The 19,835-nt window shown below is 37.8% G+C and overlaps 3 protein-coding genes across 3 annotated transcripts in view; 1 reads left to right on the top strand and 2 right to left on the bottom strand.

The window, feature by feature from the left end:
• Nucleotides 1-1,804, bottom strand: part of LOC125242636 — a 75,256-nt gene extending 73,452 nt beyond the window's left edge. The window contains exon 1 of the mRNA XM_048151464.1: nucleotides 253-1,804. Within this exon, the coding sequence (XP_048007421.1) occupies nucleotides 253-1,172 (920 nt within the window). The 5' untranslated portion in view covers nucleotides 1,173-1,804. The remainder of the gene's footprint in view (nucleotides 1-252) is intronic.
• Nucleotides 1,805-2,231: 427 nt separating this feature from the next.
• On the top strand, nucleotides 2,232-4,163 carry LOC125224637 (U3 small nucleolar RNA-associated protein 18 homolog). Its single transcript, XM_048128062.1, has 2 exons — nucleotides 2,232-2,400; nucleotides 2,832-4,163. The coding sequence occupies exons 1-2, from the start codon at nucleotides 2,318-2,320 to the stop codon at nucleotides 4,117-4,119; spliced, it is 1,371 nt and encodes a 456-aa protein (XP_047984019.1). The 5' UTR covers nucleotides 2,232-2,317; the 3' UTR covers nucleotides 4,120-4,163.
• Nucleotides 4,164-7,879: 3,716 nt separating this feature from the next.
• On the bottom strand, nucleotides 7,880-18,680 carry LOC125224672 (dnaJ homolog subfamily A member 1-like). The gene is given in 9 exon segments (XM_048128099.1): nucleotides 7,880-10,312; nucleotides 12,281-12,408; nucleotides 12,891-13,062; nucleotides 13,618-13,773; nucleotides 15,183-15,341; nucleotides 15,873-15,946; nucleotides 15,949-16,125; nucleotides 17,017-17,223; nucleotides 18,473-18,680. Coding segments are annotated over 8 exon segments (1,215 nt in total). The 5' UTR covers nucleotides 17,216-17,223; nucleotides 18,473-18,680; the 3' UTR covers nucleotides 7,880-10,162.
• Between the last annotated feature and the right edge of the window lie 1,155 nt (nucleotides 18,681-19,835).

Here is a 19,835-nt window from a genome sequence, read left to right on the forward strand (position 1 = left end):
TTACAATTCGAAGGCCTCACAAATATGTAACATGATACTCTATTTGCTCTACAATAAGATAGTTTCTGACATTTTTACCGCCTTCAAAGAGTAACATACTATTGCAGGTGAGTGTATCAATATTCTTTTCATCTTTTAATCAAACTTTCTGTGACACGAGGCTAAAGGCCCATTACAAAAAAATTGTATTGCAAATCAGGGATAAGGACAAAGCAACTTGAGCCATATATACAAACAACATGTCAAACTCACCTTATATACAGGACTGATGTGCCACTCACTATCCTTCTCCAACCTAAAGGCACTATAATTGTTTGAGAAGATTCACTTTGCACAGTTCTACTGCTAAGTTCTGAGGAGTCCGGCTGAGGAGCTGTCGAAGGCAGCACCGCCAACACCAGCCCATCCGGTGTCCGCACCAATTGCGGGCCTTCACCCTCACTCACTCGACTCACACCCACTTGCTGATTCAATATACTTATACTCTGATTTACTATTGATTGGTGTGATACACTTTGTTCTAAAAACTGATAGTTCACAAAACTTTTGTCCACTAATTCTCTGTCACTATTCCTTCCTTCACTATTCACATTCCCTGAGCCACTCTCCGTAAACTGATTGAAACTGTGCTGAACTACAATCGGTTGCAACGGCACAGCATTATCAGAAACCCCAGGAACGGGACATCTGTTTTGATATGTTGCTAACTCCCCTGATTCTAATGGTACTCTTGAATTGTAACTTTCTACACCACAAACTTCTGAATTAATTGAACTATTACTACAGTCTCTTCGCACAACTATATTACTCTGTCTCTCAACTGACTTGTTCTCATCGAGTTTTAAACTTTCTTTCAGAAATTGCTGAGCGACAGGAAAGAAATCAGTTCTCTGGACCAAACTGTCACCGGAACCATAAGTGTTCAGCTTGGCATCATTGTTCAGGGGCTTGTAGAAGATGGTGTTGGGCGGGTTTCGGTCCGCCGCGTCGCTCTGCGTCCTGTAGAGCGCGTTGCGGGGCAGCGCGACGGGCAGGTCGTGCGGGTACAGCGGCGGCTCGGCGGGCGCCGCGGCGCCGGGCTCTAGCTGGCGCGAGTCCGCCACGTACACCAGCACGCGCGGCGCGCCGGGCACGCCTCGCGCGGCCGCCGGAGTCGCGGGCTTGCTGGCCATCCCGCACGCACATCACACTCCGCGCGAGCCGGCTGCTCACTAGCTGAACGCTGGACGCGACCCTCCGGAGCGGGTGCCGCTCCGAGCATCGCTCTCGGGCCTCCGATCATCGCTCCGCGACCTCTCCGTACCGCGGAGGCGCCGCACCATCCTCGACCGAACGCTGCGATTCGATTGTCATGAAGCGTATCTGTGATGTTTTTATGATGGCCTAAACGAACGGTCCTAATATTTTTATGGGGGTGCCCCTATCGGCCCCATTGTAAAACTTAATAGACTCCTCTGCAGAGATAATAAAATAGGTAGCACTTTTTTACGACTGTATCTTATTCATTAGTAAAACATTGCCACACTATCCAAGGATGTAAAAAGGTCACACAATAAAAAGAGTTCGCTTCATAATCGAGCAACAAACTTATATGGCTTCCATAAACTTTGTTTTGGTCGGTAACACTGCACAAATTGACACCGTGTAACTAATATTCGATCACTAAAAACATTTTGGAAACGATTTCATCACAAAACGGCGATGCATTGAAATGAAGCACGGCGAATAACGAATGAAGAAACTCTAGCTCTATACTAGGAATATCTGTTGCCTGACTCTACATCTTTCTTGCATTAAAAATTAACTGGTAGAGTAAAAGAGATGCAACACTGATGTAAATTGTCATCTGTCGGCCGCATTAAGAACTAAAATGTCTGCATATAACTCACTGCTTTATCGACAGTTTCAGTAGCGTCATCTGTTGCGTACTTGCGAAAACAAACTTGTCTATGGAAGGTTGCGAAAACTCACCGTTCCAAATTGTAGGAATTTGAATGTAATATTAAAATTTAAATAAAAGTAACATTTCTAACTTGTGAAGCATGTGTGAAGTAAGACATTTTGGTTTATCAAGAGCAACTTAAATTGGTTGGAGTATGTGAGACGATAAATAGAGCTGTAGCTGTACAATATTTTACGACATTTTGGTTTTGTACGTACGCCCTGTAGTATTATTTTAGAACTTAACCTTTACGTGTCACTGTCAGTGTCAACTAGCGTAGTTGTCAGTGTCAGTCAATTATAAGCATGCAGCGTGCTGTTTATCTCATATAGATTTGTTGTCTGAGAATTCTACTTTATTATAAAATTAAGTAAGATGAAGAGGAACTGGAGTAAACCTCGTGGCAAATCACAAATGAAAAAAATTCGGAGTAACGATGAAGACCCCGAAGAAGCAAAGTAAGTTACAAAAACCACGCAGTCTTATAGGTTACGTCTATTTTGTTGTTACTACTAGGACCGTAATATGTATCTTTTTTTTGGTGAAAACATCTGTTTCCGTTCAAAATGACCAAATCCTCTCTAGTTTTACGAGTTTCACATTCGTACTTTCATTCTTCTGTATATTTGTACATACTTTTACAGTCCAAAATCTGTAAGCTACTATTTTAGACGCACACCCTATTTATATGTATAAACTTTGAATGTGTAAAAACGTGATTTTGGACTATAATAGCACTATTCAATGTAATATCATTTTGGTGTTGTAATTATTGGTGAGGTCTTAAGGCTCCTAGCCAAAGTACCCAGTACCAGCAGCATTTTCTTTGTCCAAAAATTGTACCTTAACATTGTAACTTAGCAGAAATAATATATCATTTTATTTATAGGTTGTCGCAGTTACTCTTCCACAAATCTAAAAATATGTCAGAAAAACTGAAATCGCAAGATGTTGAATCCTCAGAGTTGGACCTGAAACCGGCTTGGGTTGATGATGATGACCAGAACCAGGTAGCTTCTAATCCTCTGTTCAAAGGCAAATCACAGTATGCTGATAAACTAAAACAAAAATTTGAAACAATGATGGGCACCCCAAGTTGGGCTAAAATCAAACCAAAAACTGGTGATGAGGACGAATTTTCAAACAGAGTAGGACATTTAGAGTCCAGAAAGAAGTTGCAAGCTGGTACAGGGCTAAAAGCGAAGATTTTGGAAATAAAGCCTGCTCAAGATGCAAATGCTGACACAAAAAATGAAGGCCGCAACATAACTTGTGTGGAGTTTCATCCTAAGTTAAGCGTTACACTAGTGGGTGGATCTGCTGGGGTTGTATCTTTGCTCTCTTTATCAGGGCATGAAAATAAAAAACTACATAGTTTTTCATTGAAAAAGTGGGAAATCCAAACTGCTAGATTCACACCCAGTGGCACTCATGCATTTATTACATCATCAGGCCGACACAGACAGTACTGCTACTATGATCTAGTAAAAGCTGTGCCAGAGATGATTGACCTGCCCAATATTGTAAACAAAGCAAACAATTTTGAGTTATCTAGAGATGGAAAGTATATTGCCATTTGTGGTGGATTTGATGAGGTACTTATTTTGTCTGCTACATCTAAGGAGTTGATCAGACGTTTGAAAAATAATTCGAACATAGTATCAATATGTTTCTCAGATAGTAGTGAGCAGCTGTATTGTTATGGAGCTCAGGGTGAGGTAACAATGTGGGATTTGTATACATTTAGATCATACAGGAAATTCTATGATCAAGGATGTGTGAATGGTTCCATTATCACGGCCAGTCCATGTGGGAGGCTGTTAGCCCTGGGCAGTGGAGAAGGCATAGTGAATGTCTATAAAACATCAGAACTGAAAGAATCAACCACATACAATCCTGAGCCATTTCACGTTGTTAGCAGTTTGTGCACTAAGATAACTGGTCTCCAATTTAATGCAAGTACAGAGATATTGGGTATCATCTCAAATGTTCTCCCAAGTGCAGCAAAACTTGTGCACATTCCATCATATAAGATTTTCCAGAACTATCCCACCCAAGGAAAGGATATTGGTATCTTGAATTGTATTGGATTTTCGCCAAACAGTGGTTACATGGGAGTTGGAAATGACAAGGGGCACGCTCTTCTGTACAGGCTTCGTCATTACACAAATTATTAGGTTATTACAATAAAATGTTAGTTAACAAATAAAGATTTTTGTATTCTCTTCCCATTGCCTCATATTTGTTTCCTCTCCATACTATCATAATAGACTACTAGACTAGTCACCAATGGTTGTCTATTGTTTGCCCGACAGTCATTTAACATAATATTCATTTGCCCGAATCTCACTTGCCTGAATTTCATTTGTCCGAATGATTTGTTTACCATAAAAATCATATGACATACTCGTTGTTTATCCGAATATTACCTTCCATAATCATACAATGCCATACTATTTGTTAGCCATATTATTAAGTGCAATAATATGGTTTCATAGAATATTCAAACGCCATAAGCAATTATTGCCATATTAATTGTTGCCCATATTATTACCTAACCTAACTTACTTTCTGATAGCAGTTTCATTTTCCAGGGGTCACAGTTCTAACCTAACCTAACCTACTTTTCCAGCAGTTTCATTCTCCAGGGATCACAGTTCTAACCTAACCTAACCTACTTTCTGATAGCAGTTTCATTTTCCAGGGGGTCGCAGTTCTAACCTAACCTAACCTACTGTCTGATAGTATTTTCATTTTCCGGGAGGTCACAGTTCTAACCTAACCTAACCTACTTTTCAAGCAGTTTCCTTTTCCAGAGGTTCACAGTTCTAACCTAACCTAACCTACTTTCTGATAGCAGTTTCATTTTCCAGGGGGTCACAGTTCTAACCTAACCTAACCTACTTTCTGATAGCAGTTTCATTCTCTAGTCCTTCTAGTACCTATTATAGTAGTTTTCGATTCTGCCAAAGCACATTATGGAAATTGACTTTACTGGACGCTAATTTGTATGACAAATGATGTTATGGAATGTGGTAATTACGGATTTCGATGATTCTGACAAATGACATTATGGAAACTGACTTTATGGGAAACAAAGTTTCTGGCACTAGATTAATATAGTAAACAATGATTATGGCATAAGATGTTATGAGAAACAATATTATGATTGTTGAATAGGATGGCAAATAAAATTATGGCAAATGAAATTCTGGCAAATGGGGGTATCCCGTCACCGATATCATTAGTTTTTAACCCTGTTGTAGGGTGTTATCAGTTCAAAGTGTATGTCCGTTAGCTTTCGAACATATGAACCGAAAATCTAAATGATTCCGTTTTTTTTTTATAGCTGAATTAGTCGGGGCTGTTCCCATTAGATGAAAATCGATCTACTATGTGAGGAGTTTTTTCAAAATTTTAATTTTGAATCGTTTTATTTAAGGTTAATACGGGTGCGAGGTCTTTCGCAATCACTATGTAGTCTTGAGGTGGTGTGCAAGAGATCTGAAAAGGCTTGTGGAGGAAGAGACCTATTGATAAATATACTAGTCCAAAGAATTAGAGATCAGCAATATCAGCATATTAGTAAGGCGGCGGAATTGAAAAAAGTCGTCTAGTTTTGAAGTTGATGTGACTGGAGAGTATACTGCTGACAAGTGGTATCGTTGTGATCGGTAGACTTTACTGAGTACGAAATAATGACTTGTCACTTTCTCAGACTGTGGGGGGGTTAACTATGACGTCACAAAGATCGCGGTCCCGGGTTTCAATTTTTTGCCAATTTGTCTAGAACCCCTTATCCAATTTTGAAAAATGAGGTGTCGATTGAAAGCGTATAACATGCTGATTAAGATTTATTATATGTGAAGAGTATAGTTTTGTTAGTTATTTTTTAATTAATAATAATGCAAAAATACTTTTTTTTTTACTCTCTTTTTTGATTTTTGTGACTCAAAAAGGCAATGAAAACGGTCACTTAGCTAAAAAATATGTTATATAAATCATTTAACTACATTATTAAGCTATCTGTTGCTTTTTAAATTTCTACGATCGGATAATAAATAAGCAAACTACAACCACATACCTGTAGGCGGGGAGTACCGCTTGACACGCGTTCCCATACATTCGGCGTCTACCAAATTACACCTCGCGCAAAATTCGTTTCAAGCAGATATACCTCTAATCTTATTCATCGTAACCTATCAATATTGGTATCATTTGAAAGACCAATTAAAGTACTTTAAGAAACAATGTCAATCATTTTCATAAAATCAATAATCGCCAGTCTGTGGTGGTTACAAAGGAAAAAAGTGGGTATGCAATTTGACTGGTTTCCTAGGTTTGATACCCTAGACGAGTTTAAAAGGGAGGTAAAGGTGACATATGGGTTGTTCTCTGGCCTAAAAGCTATACAGAGGGTCAGGGGAGAAAAAAACTAGGGTTTAAGTTTAGTTTTAAGTTATTTTTTCTTTTATTTGTTGATTTTATTGTGTTTAATTTTTTTGTAATTTTATCAAGGATACACATTGGTTTCTTTTGCTGAAAATTCCCTTTTTTATGAGAAATGTTATGAATTTCATGGCATTTTCCGATAGAGACTAAAATTAACTTTCAAATAAGGCCACATAGTCATACTGATACATAGTCATACCCTTAATATTATATAAGTAAAAGTATGACTATGTGGCCTACTGATACATAGTCATACCCTTAATATTATATAAGTAAAAGTATGACTATGTGGCCTTATTTGAAAGTTAATTTTAGTCTCTATCGGAAAAAGCCATAAAATTCATAACATTTCTCATAAAAAAGGCAACTTTTAGCAAAAGAAACCAACGTGTATCCTTGATAAAATTACAAAAAAATTTAACACAATAAAATCAACAAATAAAGGAAAAAATAACTTAAAACTAAACTTAAACCTTAGTTTTTTCTCCCTGACCCTCTGTGTAGCTTTTAGGCCAGAGAAAAACCCATATGTCACCTTTACCTCCCCTTTTAAACTCGTCTAGGGTATCAAACCTAGGAAACCAGTCAAATTGCATACCCACTTTTTCCTTTGTAACCACCACAGACTGGCGATTATTGATTTTAAAAAATGATTGACATTGTTTTTTAAAGTACTTTAATTGTGCTTTCAAATGATATCAATATTGATAGGTTACGATGAATAAGATTAGAGGTATATCTGCTTGAAACGAATTTTGCGCGAGGTGTAATTTGGTAGACGCCGAATGTATGGGAACGCGTGTCAAGCGGTACTCCCCGCCTACAGGTATGTGGTTGTAGTTTGCTCATTTATTATCCGATCGTAGAAATTCAAAAAGCAACAGATAGCTTAATAATGTAGTTAAATGATTTATATAACATATTTTTTAGCTAAGTGGCCGTTTTCATTGCCTTTTTGAGTCACAAAAATCAAAAAAGAGAGTAAAAAAAAAACGTATTTTTTGCATTATTGTTAATTAAAAAATAACTAACAAAACTATACTTTTCACATATAATAAATCTTAATCAGCATGTTATACGCTTTCAATCGACACCTCATTTTTCAAAATTGGATAAGGGGTTCTAGACAAATTGGCAAAAAAATTAAACCCGGGACCGCGATCTTTGTGACGTCATAGTTAACCCCCCCACAGTCTGAGAAAGTGACAAGTCATTATTTCGTACTCAGTAAAGTGTACCGATCACAACGATACCACTTGTCAGCAGTATACTCTCCAGTCACATCAACTTTTCCCGAGACCCTCTCGCCGCTCTACTATATGTGCATATAGTGTGACAGCTGGCTGTACAAGTATCTTGCCCAATGGCCGGATTGGTATACTCTTGCAGAAGGCTAATTATTCCAGCCTATGGAAACTTTTCCGCATGGGTATTTAATATGAATACGGGTAACTATATTCTACGAGGTTGGAAAAATCAAAGCAGTTTCTGAGACAAAAACTTTCTTATATTTGTATTACAGGTGTGTATCAATTGGCTATTTAATTGAGATTAGACATCCAATACATGTTCTTATGACTTAGTCAAACAGATAATTTAAATTGACGATATAAAAGTGTTGACAGTGTTATGCTTTCGTGCTAAACATAAAATAAATATTTATGTATGTTAATACCAAGTCAGCTAGGAGCTTAAAATAAAAATTGTACGAACACAATTATCTAAAAAGAGAAAAGAAATAAAAATCACAGTGATGATTCTTCATAGTTACATAAACTAACACTAATACAATCACCATAAAGCTAATGGACCTAAAATCCCGCGCTTGATTATGCTTTTATTACTAAATTATATAAATAGTAATTCATCTAGCAAGAGCTATAGTATCGTCGATGTAATGAACTTAGCTTTATTCAACTATTGCTTAGTCACCGCGTTTTTATCATTTATCTTTATATATAAAAAAAGTCATCTATCCAGTGACAAATGATAAAAACAAAATGACAGTAATAATTGGGTTGAAATAATGTTACATGCGATACTTACAATAAATATAATCATAAAAGTTTTCTATTAAAAGGTCCCAATGCATATAGAGCATAAGGTAGGGATCCCTTAGGCGTGGAATGCCACATACAACAGGATAAGGTCCATTGGCGAGGTTGGTCGTATAACTACAAGTTATCCTCTTCTACGAGCCCAGGCTGGGAACTTATACCTTCAATAAAATTACATTCTTGTAATTAGAATAACTAATTTGATGTTAAAATATTTGATTATTTTCTAATAGTCTGGCAGTTATAATAGAGGGCTAAAACAATTAAATTAGGGTTACCAAAACTTTCGTTTTACTAGAATACAAATATTGTCAAATTTCATTCAGGAATCATGACACTTCTACATATATATATATAGGTGAAGCAAATTGCGAATAAAGACTGTCTAGCTGAAGGTTTTTTTCTTATTAGCACTCTATTACAACTTAGCTACAGTAACAGATATACATATAATCATTGCTTTATTATGTTGTAAACGAAAATAAAGCACGCCTCAATCTGTTACAGGGTATTGGAAAGTGGCATACACTATGTTGTGGTTATCACGAAAGTGTTGCCAGAGTCTCATTGTAAAGTAACTATCGCTCGACGCTTAGTTTTAGTATAGAAAGTGCAGGTTTGAAACCCCACAAACATTATTTTTAAGTAAACGAGACACAGTCGTGACGAAGTGACGAAATTAACTCTAGCAAGGTAAGTCCTTACTTGACTAAAACTGTATGATAATGATTATAACTATTCTTTTTATTTAGCTGTCAAATGAAAAACTGGGAATCAAATATACATGTAAAAGAATTTACAAACCATTAGGTACTACTTCTTAAATTGTACTAAATGCGTTATTAGGTCTTTACGTATGTGTAAGATGATGTTTGGGAATTGTCAGCAGTATTAATTAATAGAACTAGGACAGAGTGAACGTTTTTGGAGTGAGTGATATTGTCTAAACATAAGGTATTTTATTGTCTACAATCGACGCGTAATACATTTGAATACTAACTAACGCGTTTTTGCGGCCCACACTGGCTGTTGTATAATATTGTGTGACAGGAACAGTCTAATAAAATTCGTATTATCAGGTGTAAAAATAAGTAGGTATGTTCCTTGCATAGAAACACCAATGGTTGTACATTGCTCTACAGCGGACTGTACCTGTCAAACAATATTAAATGTGGCTTTCCACCATAAAAGTATCCGTATTTTCACGCATGGATCACCACATACCTACAGGGTGTAATTATTCTAATAGGCAGTATTTTATGGACATGATGGGCTCGCTATGTAAAAGAAGAATAAAACAACAAATGCAAATTGTTAAATTCTACATAGACTTTACCCCTTTCATTCCGTCTCAAAAACACTAACGCGTCAATTCGGGCGGTTTTTGATTCTTAATGCAGTACCATGCGTTCGGTGTCCTTAAATTCAGGAAAAACTTGGGTACAATTAAGGAACACTTTTTTAGTGATTCGGCTTCCGTAACAGCTATAAAATAACCTCCTTAAATATTGTCTGTTACAAAAATGACACCCCGTATCACGCGATACGGGGTGTCATTTTTACATGTCTAACAAAGCAGTCAGTGCGGGAGCACTATAAGATGAAATGACACGCGCGAATCTATAACAATGGTATTTGATCAGACCGGCGACGTGATCTCGTTTAGGTAGAAGGATGTGTGGGGTGGGTTGTCCACGGCGAGGCATGCGGCCTAGCTGGTGGCGCACTGCACGCGGTTCATGCCGGGGTGGTCGTCGTCCTCGTCGTAGGCGGGCCCGGCGTGCGCGCGCCGGCGCCGCGACTCCTGCTCGGGGTCCAGCTCCACCAGGTGGCACTCCTCCGCCAGCTCGGGGATGTCCACCTGCGACGAGGGAAATAGCTTTAAATTTGGCTGGCGGTTTTGTCTCGGTAAACTGTGTAAACCGGCGGGCGTAGGACACTGATAAATTGTGTCGCTTAAACTTCAAACTTGGGTAAATCCATTGATAATATCTGCCTATAAGGCTGATTATCTTTCAAATCATAATTACATTTTATATATATTCAACCTTAAAGCGCTATGGATTTACCCAAATTTGAAGTTAAGCGACACAATTATGTCACTTTGGCTAGTCTGGTTCTAAATAGCGAACCGCGATCCAAATCCACACCGACGCCCTAATGATGTTCTATTGAATTTTTTTTTTAAGTACAAAGGCGAACTTATCTCTGATAGGGATCTCTTCCAATCAACCTGAGTAATGAAGATGTTGTGACATATGTGTGTGTTACCATCCGTAATTTGTTCGGGACATATGTTTCGTGCGGTTCGCCGAACTACGATCATTATATTTTATTTAAAAGTGGATTCCTGAATAAACTTAATTTGTGATCCCTAGTATAGTTATCACTGCTTTATATGTATACGCTGCAGTGCGCACAAAATGTTATCTAGCTTCGAAAATTTCAATTACACAGGCATCTAAAATTTATAAAAGACGCTAGCGCTACCGACTAACAAAACTGATGTGAGCTATTCAAAAAAGGTGATTACGTATTTCTAAACAAATAAAATCACTCCAGAACTTTCGTCACCCTAAACGTAATCTCTATTGCGTCAGGTAAACAGAACGTTCATTCTAGTGCTACAGAATTTGCGCACGTTCCACGTATTTTGTTGTTTTCCTAATGCTCCAGCATGTTTTCATAATAAACAAGGGGCGTGGGTGTCGCGGCCTTCTTGCTTTATTAATAATAATATGACACACATATATAGAACGGAAAATAACAGTTATAACATACATACATACATACATACAATCACGCCTGTTTCCCAGAGGGGTAGGCAGAGATCACGGATTTCCATTTACTACGATCCTGACAAACCACTTTCGCTTCACTCACTTTCATAACGTTTCTCATACACGCTCGTCGGTTTCGAGTACTGACCTGGCCTTTTTGCAATATTTCCCCGATTTGATCAAGAAAAGTTCGCCTAGGTCTTCCACTACCAACTACACAGTTATAAGTGTAGCAAAAATATGTTGTATAAATGATAATCATAATTTCTGTATCTTAAGAAGTTAAACTGTTTTCATTAAAGACATTTCGTAATGATTGGAGATAGACTTGATCTGAGGGCCAAGTTATTTACAAATTAATCGATAGACGCATTAATTGGCTTCCCTAGGTTGTGTTGCCCTCAACATGTGATGTTGTCATATTAGTCTTGTTATAACATCATCATAAACCATCGGGTCTAATCGTATGGGGGCGTCTACGTAGCTATGACGCCTACGACCTCCAAATTCGGCCTCATCACAAAAACGGCACTAACCTAAATGAGCTAATTAAGATATACAACTCATTACTTATATAAGAACTCTAGAAGTTGCATAGAAATAGTAATAGTAAACAATTTTTTTTCAGTTTTCAATGGAGCAATTGTGAAGAATATCCAATTCTAAATAACCTTTATTTGTAACGTATGTTAGAACGGCGTAGCCTTGCCGTCTTAACTATTAATCAACTGCTGAAGTACTGAATGACAAAGATGACGTAATACATTGTAAATCTACAGGTATAAGATTGATTTGCATTTTTAAACCGCAATTTATACGTAAATCAGATTCATACTCAAGACAATTACGATATGTAATACAGTCACCGGCAATGACATCGCACAAAAGGACACAAAAATATCTTACATAATCTTACTTTTAGAGCCATAAGCTATTTATGCAACCTTCTTTTTGTGGTACGTTATTGCTGGTGACTTACTACTAGAGTCTAGACACATGACCTAAAATTAGTTTAAGAGAGTTTAATTAGTTAAGAGATGTATACTCACGACTGGTCTGGGTGGCAGGCAGTTCTCTAGCGCGGGAATGACTTCGGGGGGAATGTTGTTGGGGAAGTTTACTAGGAACTGGATGATCAGCTGACCCTTGTCGAACGGGTTTTTGTACATTGGCATGCCTGAAATTCGAAGATTTGGTATTATTAACACTTTCGCAACCAAGAACCCGCCTGGTGGGCACTCGAGAACTTTGCTCAGGTCAGGTCGCTGGGTTCACAGGGCGGCTATAAATTACGATCGGTTTCTCACGTAATGCGCCATTTTTTGTCTGGTAGTGAATAGGAGGCAATAGGAGGCATTCATTGATTGTCTCTATTCCCTGGTTCATCTTTTGCAATTCCTGCATTGCAGAATTTTCTATCTCAACTCGTCTCATTGTAAACTGAAATGCTAGCTCAAAACAACCGACGACCCTGAAGTTTTATATTGATTTTTGATGTATTAAGACTTCAATCTGAAATGTGACAATTTAAATTCGCAACCATTATAACTCTCAAAATCTCGAAAATCAAAAATCTTCCAGATCTAATGTCACCTTCTTCACAAAATACAAAGGAAATACTCTTTCAAAGTTATAAGAAAAATAAATGTCTCAACTCACCTTCGTTCAGCACGCATTTGACCTCGCCATGCTTGGTGACCTCCCCGGGCATGACGGTGATCACGATGTCTCTGTCGTCCAGGGTCCGGATGACCTTCTGGAAGCCGCACAGCGCCTCCACCAGCTCGATGTTGAGGCGGATGATGAGATCGTTGCCGGAGCGTTTGAACACCTAAAAAGATTTTTCGTGATTAGAAATTCTTGTTGAGAAAAGGCTACAATAAAATTAAAGTTGAGTACTTTTATTGCGCGGGTTGAACGGAGTGTGAACGTCAAAATTATACGGTTTGAGAATACAAATGAAAATTACATTTATTATATTCAAAGTAGGACGATTAAATTCAAAGAGCGATCAGCGTCGCGACACGTCTACTATAAAATGGGGCCATTTTCCATTGTAGAGAATTGAGCTTTGTGTGGACACACTTATTTAGAGAAGTCTGGGTAGAGTCCTGACATAACTGCCTATCCTACAAAGGACCTACTGTGAATACTATGTCGTCAAATAGTAAAATAAAATTATGAATTATTTATCAAAAGGCAAAATTATAGGTACATTATGAGCAATCAGAGTGTATCCTTGTTGATTAAAGACCAAAAAGCAGTGTACAATCAGTAAACAAGCAAACACAATCTCTTACCCTAAACGCATATACCTTTTCCGTGCCGTCGTGAATAAAAAGAGAGTAGTATTTTATTTCTAATAAATGAAAGCCTGGCAACTTACTTCATGTTCCTTTTCATCTAAAACGATAATAAGGTCGCCGGGCTCCAGCTCCGGTTCCTGGTCGCCTTCCCCGCTGAACACGATCTTCTGTCCGTCTGTCATGCCCTTGTCCACGTGCACTTCGAGGATCTTGCGGTCCCGCACGGTCTTGCGGCCCTGTCGGAGGAATCTATTTTAGTCTAAATATGATATATACCTTATATTAAATAACCTAGTATGTCTAAATGTTTTATATTGATGGTGTCAGTGATAGCAAATATATACATAATTTTTTTCAAACTCCATTAGCTATTTGACGACTGGTCTGGCTCAGTCGGTAGTGACCCTGCCTGCTACGCCGCGTTCCTGGGTTCGAATCCCGGTAAGGGCATCTATTTGTGTGATGAGCACAGACATTTGTTCTAGAGTCATGTATGTTTTCTATGTATATAAGCATGTATTTATCTATTTAAGTATGTATATCGTCGCTTAGCACCCATAGTACAAGCTTTGCTTAGTTTATCTGTGTAAAGGTGTCCCCAATATTTATTTATTTATTATTATTATCCCTGAAATTCTCATGTCCACATGCTCTGACAGATGGGTTGAATGATTAAATACCGAATTCCGAGAGCACATAATAATTATTTACGAAGAGCGCGAGGTCAGCATACAAGACAAATCTGTTGATTAAATAATTGTTTAAAGGAAGTGTTAAGCCTAGATGAGAGTAAAATCTGTTTTCACGATTGCATGCATAAGATCCGGAAAGGAAACGCCTAGGTATGTGGCGATTGCAACTTTATCATATGTGAGTCATCTTTTAGTGGAGTTCAACTTCGTGATTGATTATTTTAAGGGCAATAAGTATATAGTGTATTTTTCCACCTGCAGCAACAAATTTGGCTTTGCTCCAAGTGAGTCTAAATCTGCCGTGTATGCCAATCGAGCTAATTAGTTCCTTTATGATGTAATTGGAATAGAACAATGGTAGGCTACAAACTCACGAGCTGGGAGCTACTCAAATATTTTTTATAAATATTACTGTTATTAAGCAGGTCTGAAAAAATATCTATAGGTACCTATAGGATAAAATGAACACTTTTAATTTTTGCTACAATATAAATTAGGATTGATTTGTGACACTGATATTCCAATAAGTAATCCATACAATCCTAAGAAACCCAAACACACTTCGTAGCATTGTTTCATCACAGAGTTCCAATGTCTACTATAATAGCATTCTCATAAAATTTTCATGTGTATGCAAAGTTTCAGCGTCATCAGAAACCGAAACGTGTTTTGAAACAAAATTTGTTTCTTTTAAACACAGTTACATACATACATGTCAATTCAAGAGCTGGCAAGGACCAAACAAATGAATGAAATTATGTACATGTGTGTGACAGATAAACCAATAAAATGGTGTTTCTTGACAGTTACGTATGATTGTATACCGACGCAGGTGTCACTCAAACAATCAAAGTTCTGTTCATTCCATTCATGCCAGCTTCCGTGCAATGAACTGTACATTGCAAGATAAAGGCTGTAATAGTGATTTTTATTACAAAACATCAGCATGATACCTGGCACATCTTGCAGCGGTCCTTGGGATCAATGATCTCGCGCTGGCCGCGGCACTCGCTGCACACCGTCTGGATCTGCTGGATCATGCCCGGGGCCAACTGCTGGATTTGCACCTGCATGCCAGAGCCTCGGCATGTGGGGCAAGTTTGGACCGCACCCTGGAATTTGGAAACATTTTAATACTGGCCATTCAAAAATTTTTTTTTTTCAAGTAAAATAAGTACTTGAATTTGATCTCTTTATCTTACTAGTGGTCTATTTTATTTAGCAAAATACTATTATTCAGGATGATTCATCAAAACAGTCAACTATCAAAATGAGCAATTAAGCATGAACCATCAAAATAGTTATCATCGTTTTGATAAGGATCATAATTCAGTGATCCATAGGAACTTTAATTTTAGATAATGGATGATGGTTACATGTATATAGGTTTTTTGAACAGATAACAAAACAAAGCTAAGAACTAGAGAATTTTTCAACTAATCAGATTTCGCCTACAATATACCTCCATAAGATAAGCAATTCTCACAAATAACATTCTTCCGAGATGCTAGCTTCCCTCCTAACCTAATCCCAATATAGCTTGATGTGCACCATAACAAAGAGCTAATGGATGACTTCCTCACCCATCCTCTTATCACTGTGTAGGTGCAATCCATAGGTAGTATTAGTAGATTAATTCTTACCTTCTTTCCACCACGGCCCTCGCACTTCTCGCAGATAACATTCTTCTGCAGCGCCAGCTTCCTAACCGCACCCGGTAGAGCTCCTCCAGCGTGACGGAGAGCTGGTGGATGACGTCCTTGCCCTTGCGCTCGCGCCCGCGGCCGCGGCCGCGGCCGCCGCTGAAGCCCCCGCCGAAGAACATGTCGAACAGGTCCATGGGCGAGGAGAAACCGCCGCCGCCGCCACCACCCTCTTTAAGCGCTTGCTCGCCACCTGGACATTGATGAATCAAGTGTTAGTTATTATAAGAAAAATTATGCTGTGGTAGGATATTTTCTTAACGCTTTCAAGCAATCAATGACAATTAAAGTGTAGTTAATGATTATGTGGCGACGTCCATAGACATTGCTCACTTGAAAGGGTTAATATGTTGCTACATGCTTCCAGGTCCTTGCCATGTCAAATTCTGATTGAAAGGTAGGCTCTTTCCTCATAAAGAATGCCAAACATTATGATATGTAACTTGACTTAACATTATGCAAAATAAGTGTGTCTAATACTTTTGGAAACACATCTAAATGTTATAAGTGTAATAAGTTTTATCTAAGATATAAAAATATATGATTGAGCCTGTGTGGAAAGTCTCTCAGGGAAAAAATACAAGTAAACCATAAACTATTAAGTAGATTGCACCTTTAGAACGAAAGTGATATAATGCGTAAACAAATTGCTTGCAATTAAGTTGTGTCCATTTAGTTCTAAAGGTGAAAGAACTAGTAATAATCACAATATACAATATTAGTAGTAGTAGTAGTAAACTCTTTATTGTACAATGAATAACAAAAAACATGGCAATTACAGTAAAGAACAGTACAAAGGCGAACTTATCCCTTTGAGGGATTTCTTCGTTAACCTTTAAGTGAATGAGAGGATAAAGAGATGAGGGTAACAAATGCAGCAACATGTACAAGGTACCAGAAATCAAATAATTAAATAAATACACACATAATTTATGAGAATAAACAAATATTACATAAAAAAAGGAATCAAAAATTACACTAAAAATGGGAAAAAACTATTGAGAATTTAAATAATTCCAATGTCTGAATTATTTAAATGCCAATGAGACAACACAACTCGTAACCGATTGCTTAGATCACATACCTTGGTCATATATTCTCCTCTTGTCTGGGTTAGAGAGCACCTCATAAGCCTGGGAGATCTGCTTGAACCTCTCCCCTTCATTGGGATTCTTGTCAGGATGGTATTTGAGTGCTAATTTTCTATATGCCTTCTTAAGCTCATCTGTTGTACAACTGGGTTTCACTCCCAAGATGTCATAAAATGTTGTTTCCTTAACCATTTTTTAATCTGAAACCGAATTTGTTAAATAGATTTTACTATACAGTGATAAATATGCATACCAGGTTGCTTAAAGTCCTAATTGTTTTATAAATAATAAAATATGTAGTTAAAAAAATAAGTGGAGAAACAAAGAAGGAATGTGGTCCCTGGCAAAGGTCATAATGCTAAGTAGAAGGACATGTTTTACAGTAATTCTGTAAGGTAGCTACTAATGGCTTTCAATAGTTTCAATATTGCTAGGTTATTATAAAGAAAACCTACATCACCAACATGCATACCTGTGTTGTAACAACTAGGCTTGTGCCGTTTCGTTCGTTGATCGGAGCGCTCCGATCTCGTTCAATCGCTCCCACGAACTAGTTCGCTCTTTTAGGTCTTTTGCTCATTTGGTTCAGCCAGACCAGCGACCACTGCGGTCGAAAAGATCAGAACGAATGGGACCGAATAGTGTCAAAATGATACGAATAGTCCACAGATAGTAACATTCCGGGCCGAAAGGTTGTAAGTAACCGAAGTTTAATATGAAAATTTGACTTTTTTTGTTGCTCTGCTAAGTAGCTCTCGCTCTCGGTCGGCGCAGTCACACATTCGTTCTCGATCCCAACCGCTCGCGCTCGCCGATCCTATACTGAACTAAATGAGCAAAGACCGATTCTCAGACCACGGTAAGATTCAGTTCATTTCGGTCATTGATGGGATTTTATTCCTAACAGTTCATAGTTCGTGAACGACACAAGCCTAGTAACAACCCAGAGGACTTGCATTATACAAGCAAGGGTAAATCAGTGTTTAAACTAGGTATGAAAACACTCAATGATAGCTTAGAGAAAATAATAGATGGAGGCAAGAAAAAATATCACATAATCCAAGTCATAGCTGACGCATGCACACAAATTTTGATGTTATATACCTATGCAATCAGCTGATTACGCGTGCAACTTAATCTCGTTAGAACACGGATTCACTAGTAATCTGTAATGTAAGCATACTATTCTAGAATTACCTTTCCTAAGTATATTCGTCTATTGTTAAATCGCTCAGAATGCTCAGATTATGATTACTGCTTCATCAAATACCTTGTCTACATAATAGTATGAAATTGCCAAAACTGTAACTATGTTTCAAAAACGTGGTCCCTACTTTATGTTACGAATATTGATTAGGTACAGTGAAAAAAGAAAATAGTCCGACATTACGACGGATGAAAAAGTTCCAACTAGCCAATACCAAAAAATATTGCGGAGAGTAAACATACCTTAATTTAACAATTCCAAGTGTAGATTTTAACAAAGATAATTACGATACGCTACTTGCACTGTGTAAACTTCCAGAAAACGAATCACGAGCGAGCACACTACACACTGTCTCAGTTCTGTAGAACACCGTTTGACACCAGTCTGACGCAGTCGAAGTTCAAAAATGACGTGAAATATGCGGAACACTTTAATAAAACCTCGGTACATTGGAGATGAACGCAAAACGTGCTTTTTCGAGAAAATTCTTGAATTCAATGATTGGCTTATAAAATTATAAATATGTTCATTTAAATGTGCAAATGACATTCTATCTCATTTACTCCTACTTCACAGTACGTTACTACTAGCGCCAATAATCATAAAGATTGTTGTTGACATATTGACTCCAAAAAGTGGTAGGATTATTCTATAACTACCAAAAGCTATTCAAGACATGAAGGTAAACTCCCAGTTTTCTAAAAATAAAATTACTAGTTCGATATACTCTGTAACTCCTATTTCGTCAGAGTACGCATATGCGTGAAATAAAATAAGCACAAGCCAAAGATTAGCTTATTAATCGAAAATAAAGAAGGAGGTTATATATTATGGCCGCTGTACACATATGGCCAACGGTTCCACCAACCCTTTGTGAAACCCCTTGACCAAGATAAGAGCCACTGTTTACACATTGGCGAACCAATCACTTGGCATTGGCTCTTCATGAAAGATGGACGTGGAATGGAAAAGTCTAGGAAATTCTAGGTCATAGACGTTGTCAGAAAAAATTGATTAAAAAATAATAACCCCGTAGTAAAATTAAATTATTTGAAATATTAACAATGATAAGAACATTTATCTTTTTTAGGAAATACATTAAACATTTGCAAGGTTATTTTATTTCCTAAAATATACACTATTATTGGCATAGATAAACTTATTATTTTCGTAAATATTTCACTACTGTCCTCTCTGACGGCTGACGACCAACTGAATGAAGCGCCAACGTGTAAACGCAGTTGGCCATTGGCGCCAAGATCCTTTGATGTGTGGATAAAAAACCGACACCAATCGGTTGGCCGGCAAGCGCAAGCGTCAACTGTCAACTTACGGCCAAGTAGCCCTCTACACGCTTGGCCAAGGGGGTTGGTGGAACCGTTGGCCATATGTGTACAGCGGCCATTGGCTTCCCTCAGACAGTCTTAGGCTCCCCACAGACAGTCTTAAAAATTCATAATCTTAAAAAAAACTTGTATGCAATCTGACAGTTCAAACTGACACTGACAAGACACTGACAGATCTGAACTGTCAGATTGCATACAAGTTTTTTTTAAGATTATGAATTTTTAAGACTGTCTGTGGGGAGCCTTAAAAATTCATAAT

Source organism: Leguminivora glycinivorella, chromosome 3 (assembly GCF_023078275.1).
Source record: "Leguminivora glycinivorella isolate SPB_JAAS2020 chromosome 3, LegGlyc_1.1, whole genome shotgun sequence".
Taxonomy (NCBI): Eukaryota; Metazoa; Arthropoda; class Insecta; order Lepidoptera; family Tortricidae; genus Leguminivora; species Leguminivora glycinivorella.